At 32.5% G+C, this 10,427-nt stretch overlaps 2 protein-coding genes and 1 long non-coding RNA gene across 4 annotated transcripts; 1 reads left to right on the top strand and 2 right to left on the bottom strand.

Annotated features, from left to right (window-relative positions):
• Positions 1-391: 391 nt before the first annotated feature.
• On the bottom strand, positions 392-2,112 carry LOC146930575 (protein FAR1-RELATED SEQUENCE 5-like). Its single transcript, XM_085702062.1, has one exon. The coding sequence runs from the start codon at positions 1,951-1,953 to the stop codon at positions 571-573; it is 1,383 nt and encodes a 460-aa protein (XP_085558188.1). The 5' UTR covers positions 1,954-2,112; the 3' UTR covers positions 392-570.
• Positions 2,113-3,940: 1,828 nt separating this feature from the next.
• On the top strand, positions 3,941-5,575 carry LOC146930574 (uncharacterized). 2 transcript variants are annotated; one of them, XR_015008344.1, is made up of 4 exons: positions 3,941-4,601; positions 4,870-4,965; positions 5,053-5,166; positions 5,324-5,575. It is a non-coding gene; the product is annotated as an uncharacterized LOC146930574 (long non-coding RNA). The 2 variants fall into 2 exon arrangements; XR_015008343.1 differs by lacking the exon at positions 3,941-4,601 and adding an exon at positions 4,744-4,779.
• Positions 5,576-8,985: 3,410 nt separating this feature from the next.
• LOC146930573 (uncharacterized) lies at positions 8,986-9,808 on the bottom strand. Its single transcript, XM_085707572.1, has 2 exons — positions 9,632-9,808; positions 8,986-9,468 (listed from the first exon to the last, which is right to left on the bottom strand). The coding sequence occupies exons 1-2, from the start codon at positions 9,701-9,703 to the stop codon at positions 8,986-8,988; spliced, it is 555 nt and encodes a 184-aa protein (XP_085563698.1). The 5' UTR covers positions 9,704-9,808.
• Positions 9,809-10,427: the final 619 nt, after the last annotated feature.

Here is a 10,427-nt window from a genome sequence, read left to right as displayed (position 1 = left end):
AAAAAATCAAATAAGCAAAAGTCAAATCATTTTCTTAATAAACCTTGGATCCAAATCCAAGTTGTTTTCCCTTATTTTCTTAATCAAATTCCTCAATGAATCTTAATTAAACTTAGACTAAATTTCTCAAATAAAATGAAACAACCTCACTTCTATTTTATTCTTCTATGCCTTGAGGTCTCGCAACCCTTCTCAAAAACCATTTTCAAAAATCAAACTAAAATCAACCTAACCCACAAAAATGTTTTTTATAAGAGTGAACTACGACGGTTTTGATCCCTTTTAAGGGTACGTAGGCAGAGGCTTTATTCCTTTCAAATCGATCAAATAAAAATGACAAAAACTCCTACTTCTTCTCCCTCCATTCTTTCACTTCAACTTTTAACAACAAATTTTCAAATAAAAATAAAGTTAGAAAGAGGTTCTCACGGAGTACCGTGAACGACGCGGGTGCCTAACACCTTCCCGAATCGTAACCGACCCCCGGATCCAAAAAGGGTTTTTCAATCTCTTTTTCCCTTCCCAAGAATAAAATCGAGCAAGTCCGGTAGATTGAAGGTTCAAGTCCAATCAATGGCTTGACACCCGAAAATCTTGGTCTACAGCAGGTATTGAATCCTTTGCGGATTTGGTCCATCTAGGCATGATGACACACCCTGGCATGTTAACAATTTCAAGTGACACAAACACACAAATCATATGTTCACAAGGAATACCATATGACTCCATTCTTAGACATGAACACTTGAACTCGAGCTTTGCTTGACAAAATGTAACATTCCATTTGACACCTTTCTTACCATACCTAACGACACAAAAGTTAAACAACGAACCACTTTGTTTTCTGGCTTTCACCCTACATGTACACGACCTATTAAATATTGGGACAAGCATACTTAATACCTCACGCGTGTACACTTTTGTAGCAGACTCTTCCAACTTATGCAATGGTGATTGCAACACATGATCCCCAAATGAGGACGTAAAATCTGCCTCAACTTCTCTAAACCGCATATAATTTATCCAACGCATAAATTGTTTCATAAAATCTAACAAATTATCCTTTAAATTTACATACTTACCGAATTTTGAGTGTAGTCCCTCGCATCGAGACGTTGTCCTAAATCCAGCAAAGAAATTACCCCTAATGTGGGCAGTTGCCCACATATCCCGCTTTGAATACAATTCAGAAACCCAGTTGTTGTTTTCAAGTCCAAACTCGGCAACCATCTTAACCCATCTGCGCTCAAACTCACTTACATCAAAGTCTCCTAGCATGCATTGCTTAAACTTTGTTACAAATTGCAGGTTTTTCACATTAGCGGTAGCATTGCGTATCAAATGCCAGGCGCAAAGACAATAACGAGCTTTTGGAAATACTTTTTTAATAGCATTGCGCATGGCATTATCACCATCCGTAATCACCGAAATTGGACTCTTGCCACCCATTGCCTCAAGAAAGCGTTCCAGCAACCATGCATATGTTTCATTAGTCTCCTTTATAACAATAGCAGCAGGAAACACAATACTCTGATTATGGTGGTTAACCCCAGAGAATACCACAACCGGACACAAATATTTATTTTTTTTATAAGTAGCATCAAAAGCCAGAACATCCCCAAAAACAGACAAATCCTTCCGAGCAGTACCATCACACCAGAACAAGTGCTCTAGACCACCATCTTTGTTTACAGTGTGCCTCCAATAAAAACTATCATCTTTCGATGAACACTCTTTTAGGAAATCCAGTGTCTTTTTTGCATCACATACATCGCTCTTTCTTTGCCTTTGTTGCTCATTATACATGTCTTGTCTATGATACCCTACTTTGTCATAACCTCCTGCCTGATGAGCAAACATACCAAATATATGTCTTGTCTTCACCCCCACATTTCTCATAATGCTCATTTGATACTTGTCATACTCACTCATTTTCCTATGTGCTGGAAGCATACCACTATAAACTTTGTCTACAAATGAATGGTTGTGCACATCACATATAAACTTAATGTACCATGTAACAGCCCGATTTTCGCTAGTTTTTATTTTATTATTTATTTATGTGTGATATATGTGCTCTTATGTGATTATTTGCCTCTGTGTGTATTTTTGGTTGGGAATTGTAGAATTCGGTGTAGAAAGGTATTTTAGTCATTTTGAACTTAAGGGCATTTTGGTCATTTTGAGAGTAGGGGTAATTTTGTAATTTTGGATGAGGATTATTTTTAATGTTTAGTAGGAGTATTATTTTACCAAGTTACTAGAGAGGGTGTAGTAATTATTTTAATTACCATTAAGTGACCGTTAGTGTTATAATTTACCATTAAGTGAGTAGTGATACAAAATTGGGAAAATATAGCGCCTTATAAATAGCGCTTTTAACACTAAAGCGCTATAAATTAAAACACGGAGGTCTTAGCTAGCGCTTTTTTGAAAAAGTGCTATCTATCATTTTAAGTATATATAGCGCTTTGTATTGAAAGCGTCAGTATAGGTTAAATAAAAATAATAGTTATTTAAATAAAAAACATGATTAATCGTATATGGCGCTTTTTATGAAAAGCGCTATATATAAATCAACCTTAAATAGCGCTTATAGGTTAAAAAAAGCGCCATTGTATGCTTGAGAAAGATAGCGCTTATAGGTTAAAAAAAGCGCATTTTATAAAGTGATTTAATGTACATTAACTAACAGGTCCCCTGTTCGATCCCCTGCATAGCATATTTCAAATATTTTTTTGAATTTTTATGAAAAATGAATTGTAGTAACAAAACACACCTTTTTTTAATTTTTTTTTGGTACAAACCTTTATTTAATTCTTTTATCATATATATATAACAAACTAAATCAAATGTACCAAAATATATATATATATATATATATATATATATATATATATATATATATATAACAAACTAAATCCAAACTTTACAAAAAAAAAACAAATCCACACTTTTTCCAAAAAACAAATCCAAACTAAAAAAACAAATCAAATGTCCTGGTCCCACTAAATCCTACTTTTCCATAAATCATATCGTCAAAAAAAAAAAAAATTGGCTTCAAGTTCTCACACAACTTTTTCACGTTCCTCACGTTTTCACGTTCCATAAATCAACTCCCTTTTTCCAAAAATCGCTGGCCTTAATCCCCTTCCATCACTCTCTCCCTCACAACTCTCTCTACCTCGCCGGCCGGAAAACGTACGAATTGTGTAACATCCCAAAACCAAGGAGTAGAAATTATTAAACTTTGAAAAAATTAAGATAGTAATTTAACAGTTCAAATTTAATTAGATTGATGATTTTAATTAACATGAGACAATGTATGATAATTTAAGTTTTTTCTTTCAAAAAAAAATATAATTTAAGTTTACATTTTATTATTTTATAGCTATATTTTAGAATCGGTTCTATAAATAAAATAAATAGTAGAAGCTAGACTATAGGAAATGATCATTTAAAATCCAATTTGAAGCATATCGTTTAATTGGGAAACTGAATCAACTATCTAATAGGGATGGATAACTATAGTTGTTATACTATAAAAATTAAAATTAATATCAAAGGAAGTTAGTTACCTAGTATTATGTAAATTGGATCTATTGGGATTTATATAAAGCACTCTTATAAAAAATAAAAAAATAAAAAGAACTCTTATAAATAAAACCAAAGACATGTTACTTGGCTATTAAAACACGTAGAAGAAAAAGAAGAGAAACAAGAGGAAAATATGCTTTAGTCGGTGTCGAGAAAATCAGCCGCTAGTTTCAATTCATTCTAGATTTTAACAGGTGAGTAATCACACCCTTTAACTCTTCCATGGTATATATCGATTCTTGAAAGAGTTACAATTTATTGGTATAATTTATTTGATGAAAACCTAACCCTATTAGTTAGAGGATTTTATGAAATACAATTAGTTTGATGAGGTGTTGATATATTATTTTAGATGATGAACCATGAATTGGTTATATACATGCTATTCGATTTAGGTTGCTGTCCTTATGAATATGTTCTTCGGTTTTGTTGTTTATACGATATGATATACCTACCTATGCCCTCGCTGCTATCTAGCCTAGTATTAAGGTCCATGCACTGTGTATATGTATACTTCTTTTTCTCGTTGAAAGTACCGTATATAGGAGGCATATTCATCATTTGCTAGTTATTGCTAATTCATCATTATAAGCTTATATACTATACACACGATGCATGATTATTGATGTAGGATTATAAACAAATTATTATATGCAGCATGAATTTATGTACTGTATATACAGGTATATATTCTTGAGGAATTGTAGAGCAAATTAATAGAATTTAATATTCAATGTGATTTTAAGATGGAAGTTATAATGAAAATCATTCTCATTATTATCAAATGTGCTTTAGATGAGCTATGTGCTCCATATGGATGAGTCTTGTACTCCACAATTACTTACCCAGATGAGCTATGTGCTCCATATATTTTTTGTTATAATATATGCAGTACATTGATGCTTTTAAGTGTGTGACATACTCAAAAGATAAACTAAGAAATCCAAGAAGAATGGTGTCAGTTCATGCTCAGCCTAAAAGTGATATGATATTTTTATGATAAGGTGGGTTTCATGTTTCTAAATATATTTGCCATAGAAGTGGTAGTTGTTTTAATTTATAATCTTGCTTTAATTTGTACACATGATCGGTAGTACTTTGAATTTATCTTTAATATAATATAGTGTTATTGCTTAATAGTGTTTTAATAAATTTAACAACATATCATGGGTCCGAGTACAGGTTTAATAATATAGCATAACAACCTTAAAAAATTAGTGTATGAATAATATAAATAATTTGATTGATACAAACTTATTTTATTTTTTCTAGTGTCCTCGCCAAGAAAATGGTATAGATTGCGGGTACTTTGTGATGAGGTTTATGAAAGAGATTCTCATTTCAAAACAAAACGAGATTCCAAAGCTGGTATGTTATTTTTATATTAAAGTATAATATTTGTATATAATTAAGTTTATTAAGTAATATGGTTATTTTCTGTTATAATATATGCAGTACATTGATGATTTCAAGTGTGTGACATACTCAAAAGATAAACTAAGAGAAATCCAAGAAGAATGGTGTCAGTTTATGTTCAGCCTAAAAGTGATATGATATTTTTATGATAAGGTGGGTTTCATGTTTCTAAATATATTTGCAATAGAAGTGGTAGTTGTTTTAATTTATAATCTTGCTTTAATTTGTACACATGATCGGTAGTACTTTGAATTTATCTTTAATATAATATAGTGTTATTGCTTAATGGTGTTTTCTGGTATATATTCAGGTAGAGGAGAGTGAACGAAATTTGGAAATGAATGATGATTTGCCTGCTTGTTTTGGATAAAAATGTTGAGAAGATCAAGAAGATAGATGAAGACTGCATGATACCATAGAAGATTTTGATCTTTATGTTAACTAATTAGTTGTAACTCCTAGAGATATCTATGTTACCATATTAGAGGCTATACATTTCTTACTTTTATGATATATATACATACATTTTTTATGATATGGTTAAGTTTTATTTGATAAATAATAGTCCCAATTATAACGTGCCAGAATTATATATATTTCCCTTTAAATTTCTGACTTTATATATATTTTACTTTTAATTAATAAAAAACGCTATCTGCAAAGGAAAAAAAAATTGGCAACAAAATAAATAAAATATATGCTTCTCCTAGCGCTTTTTTTTCCTTTATAAAGCGTTATCAAAACATATTGTTACATAGCGCTTTTAAAACAAAAACGTTGTCTTTAAACCTGTATTAGATGGCGTTTTTTTTATAGAAAGTGCTATCTAAGGAGATTCTTAGCTAGCGCTTTTTGACATAAAGCGCTATATAAACCATGCTTTAGCTAGCGCTTTGTACAGAAAAAAAAGCGCTATATTACTTTTACCAGCGCCATTTACAGTAGCGCTTCAAAAGCGCTATCTAAAGCAAAAAAAAAGCGCTATATAAGCCCATTTTTGTAGTAGTGTGAGTAGTGACATTTTGGGTGTTAGAATAGAAATGGGTTAGGCCCATTAAGGTTTAAGAGATAAGCCCAATTGAGTAGAGCTAGTATATAAACTCTAGTTGTTGGTAACACTAGGTTTTACAAACATTATTCATTTCATTTCATTTGGGAAGAGAAGAGATAGAGACTAGAGGCAACAACAACAACAAGGGTTAGAAGGCAAAGAGGGGATTCAACATCTAGGAGCAAAATTGAGGCTTGGGTTAGAGAATCTTGGTGTTAGAGATAAGAGGGTTAGATTTCAACCATAATTCATAACTTTTTCTCTTTACCCATTTTTGTGAAATTGATGAATTGAATCTAATTGTTGTAAATTCGTGCATGATTGTTGTTGTTATGTTTGAGAACATGATTTATAAGATAATTGTATGTTAGTATGTGAATTAACATGTTTAATTGCATAGTTGTTGGTGCTTTGTGTTCTTGAGCAAGTTTGATAAGAATTGATGTTGTGGTGTTGAATTATGCATGAATTTGTGTTCATTGGTTGTTGTTATTGATTTGGAATATGTTGTTGTTGAATTGGTGCTTTGGGTATCAAGATTGATGAATTGATGAAGAGATTTTGTATTGTTGTTGAAAGTTGAAGAAGTGATGATTATTTGGTGAATTTTGTTATGTTGATGCTTTAATTCCAAAACTTGTATGTGTTTAAGTGTATTGAATTTATATTGACCTATAAACACTTTCTGGAACTTGTTTTGGTGAATTGGGGGATTGAAAATTGGAATTTGGGGTGAAAAGGGTTGGAACCCATAATATTTTTGCTGCAGAACTGTGATGTTTCGCTTAAGCGAACTCTAAGCGAACGCGTAAGCGAACCAGCATGTAGGTTCTGACTTGAGTTCGCTCAAGCGAACTGTGCCTTCGCTTAAGCAAACCTGCACAGGTTTAGCCACTTTTGATTTTTCGTTTCGTGCACTTGGGGACCAATCCGATACTTCTAAAATGTTTCTTTGGACTTAATTAACCTCTGTTTATACCTATAATCCTACTGGAACATGATTTGAATTGGTTTGGACTTGGATTTGTGAAAATCGTCTAACTTTTATAAAAACGGTCTAAACGTCAATTTTTTTTTTCCGAAAACTCGTTTTTCTCCGGAAATTGCAGTAGGATTAAAGTTGTATAATGTTTATATGATTTCTAAAAATGGTTGTGATTGGTTTCATCAAGTTTGAACTTGTTTTTCTTTGAAAATGGAAAATTTTGGGAAAGTGATAAAATGAGACGAACTTTGAGTTTTTCAAGAATTCGTCGTATTTGGCCGGTGAAACGCCAAGGTATCCTCTACTGCACTCATATGTGGTCTAGAGGTATGCTTAGTTGAGGCATTGGAACTTGTTTACTTGGTTTTGACTTAAATGTTCAAGGCTTAATTGCATTTTTGGTCCCTTATGTTTATTTTAGTTTTCAAGTTGGTCCCTTATGTTTTGAAAGTTTCAAGTTGGTCCCATACGTTTATTTTAGTTTTCAAGTTGGTCCCTTACGTTTTGAAAGTTTCAAGTTAGTCCCTTATGTTTATTTTATTTTTCAAGTTGGTCCCTCATGTTTATTTTAGTTTTCAAGTTGGTCCCTTATGTTTATTTTAGTTTTCAAGTTGGTCCCTTATGTTTTGGACCGACTTGAAAACTAAAATAAACATAAGGGACCAACTTGAAAACTAAAATAAACATAAGGGACCAACTTGAAACTTTCAAAACGTAAGGGACCAACTTGAAAACTTTTAAAACGTAAGGGACCAACTTGAAACTTTCAAAACGTAAGGGACCAACTTGAAAACTAAAATAAACATAAGGGACCAAACATGCAATTAAGCCAATGTTCAATTAATTTAATTGTTGTGATTTTGAGAGACGAACTTGACTAAAGATGACTTTTGAGAACCAATTGATTGTGAATCCTTTATGGAGAATTGTTATATGTTATGTGAAAATGATTGGTGGTGTAATTATGTGACAACTTTATGTTGTGTGATTTTTGAATGTTGTTGGTGATTGTATATATGATATATTGGTGGTGAATTATTGATGATTGCATATATACATGTATTGGTGATGGTGAGGTGATTATTGTTTGTGTGAACATATGCATTTGTAGTTGAGTCATATGTTCATGCATTCATGACTGATGGTGGTGGGTTTTATATCCAAGACTGATGGTGGCAGATTTTATATCCAATTGAGGTGAGTACGATGTTTTTGTTGCATCGAAGGTGACGACCTTGAGGTGATTTGGTACCACATGCATTTAGATGAGTCTAGAATCATTGCATCAACTGTTGGTGGATTGAATTGCATTTGAAAGGTGTTTGATGATAGTTTTGATAACTGTACTTGTGAATTGGATTATTGATTGTTAATTGTTGATTGACAAGGTGAAATGGTATATGTGTATGATACACTTGTGGAGATGAACTTGGAATGATAATATGCATGAGTTGAGATTACTTGTGAATAATATGTATGAATTGCTATTCTTGAATATATCCTTTCATTTCCAATGTTCATAATAAATGTTTTTCGTGGATTATGATGATGTAATGCTAACCCTCAGTGGTTTACCACCTACCTTTCTGTATGGACGGGTAGATGAAGTGCATGATGCTTAGTTGTTGCTTGTTGATGCCGAGGAGTGGAGTTCCTTTTTTCATGCAAGTGTCTAGATTAGGGCTCTGATCTAGGATAGTCTTTGCATGTTGATTATTTGACTTTGTATTTTGGGAGTTGTGGAGATATTCTGTTATTTGAGATTTGGAGAATACATTTGTATTATGTTTGGAGATCCAGAGATTTTTATGAATTTATCTGTTTGTTCCGCTGCTATGTTGTGTAACATGATCTTTATGCATGTATGATTGTGGTTTATTCGGAGACGTAACATCTATTTCTAGAATATTTCTGATATATTCGCGCGTTTTACCGCTTAATAGAAATATGGTGTTACATACCACCTTCCACAGTTTAGATCCACATGAACCAGACATCTTGCATCACAACCACACCTAGATTTAGGCCTGGGTTTCCTTTTACAAATATAATTCTTATGACTTTCCATTCTGTGACCTTGTTTATGACACACAAAACTCTGCTGTATAATTTCTCCCCTACCATTTTTCACTACCCTATCCCTCCTACCAGCAAAACCTTTTGTGCTAGCATACCAGTTATAAAACATGAAAGCCACAGACACATCCGGAAAGTGGAACAACATTAAATCTTCAACACTTACTTGCGTAAAATTAACTTTAGCAATATCTTCCGGACCATCAATTGTTGTTTCTTCACCAAATGAGCATCCAACGTTTTCAGACTCTTCATGTTCATCTTCATCACTATCACTATCAGGATGTCCATTATTGCAACTGCCTTCATCCTCGGCCGCAGAATCTAAATCAACATCGTTACCCTGCTCAATAAAAAACGAATTTACTCAATTAATTCACGTAGGTTCAAACGAACTTGCGATCTTTGCGATAGAAAAGTTTTTTTTTTCCAAGACAAAATTCACTAACTTAATTCACATTAATCAAGCTTTTTTTCCACGGATGAATTAAAAAACTAAACTATACCTGATCATTTACAAAATTTTCAAAACGCCCATCTTCTTCTTCAGCGATAACTTCATTTTCGTAGTTTTCCATTCCGCCGCTTCTCTTGAGGTCAGATCTACTTCTACGATGGACGCAAATAAACTAAGATTATAAGATTTGAGGTTAGAGAAGAAATACAAGAAGAATGTGAGTGATGTTTGATGAACTTGGTAGATCTTTGGATCCGAAACGAGATGAACTTGGAAAATGTTCGTGGTGATGAACTTCGTAAATCTTCAGATCCAAATTAATTTGTAATATAACATTTTGTGTCATTTATTATGTCTACCTTTTTAATAAAAACCAATACGAAAAACATTAATTATGTCTGGGGTCAATTGTGTAATTATGGAAAATACTGTGGTGTGCCTATAATAACATTAATTACAACAATAGGGGTCAATGTCGAAAACCGGGAAAACCGGGTATCACATGTATTTTGATTTATTTTGCAATTTGTGCACCATACACAAAAAGATTCATTTGTGCATGCTAAGTGCCACCATAAGTTTTTAGGCCAAATCTCTAATTTTTGTATTATTTTATATTTATTTAGTAGTTTAATTTCTAATTTTATCAAACATGTCACATTTAATATATTAACTATTTTGGATTGGATCCAAAGACTCGATCCATCTATAAACTTGAACATCCAGTCTATCGATATGACAAAGCTCAATGATGGTAAATTTTGACAAGTGCACCAAATCGTATCAAGTAATAAAGTAGTAAGTGTAGGAAAAATTGGACATAGAATTATTATAAAGTAATAAAT

This window comes from Medicago sativa, chromosome 4 (genome assembly GCF_051527215.1).
Source record: "Medicago sativa cultivar Bolivia chromosome 4, Bolivia_mono, whole genome shotgun sequence".
NCBI lineage: Eukaryota > Viridiplantae > Streptophyta > Magnoliopsida > Fabales > Fabaceae > Medicago > Medicago sativa.
This window is presented reverse-complemented; position numbering and strand designations above follow the sequence as displayed.

Excerpts from the sequence above, each read along its gene's own strand:
- LOC146930575 (XM_085702062.1), bottom strand. The coding sequence starts at position 1,953 with ATGCTTCCAGCACATAGGAAAATGAGTGAGTATGACAAGTATCAAATG.
- LOC146930573 (XM_085707572.1), bottom strand. The coding sequence starts at position 9,703 with ATGGAAAACTACGAAAATGAAGTTATCGCTGAAGAAGAAGATGGGCGT. Across the intron at positions 9,469-9,631 it reads AAAATTTTGTAAATGATCAG|GGTAACGATGTTGATTTAGA; the intron begins GTATAGTTTAGT and ends TTTATTGAGCAG.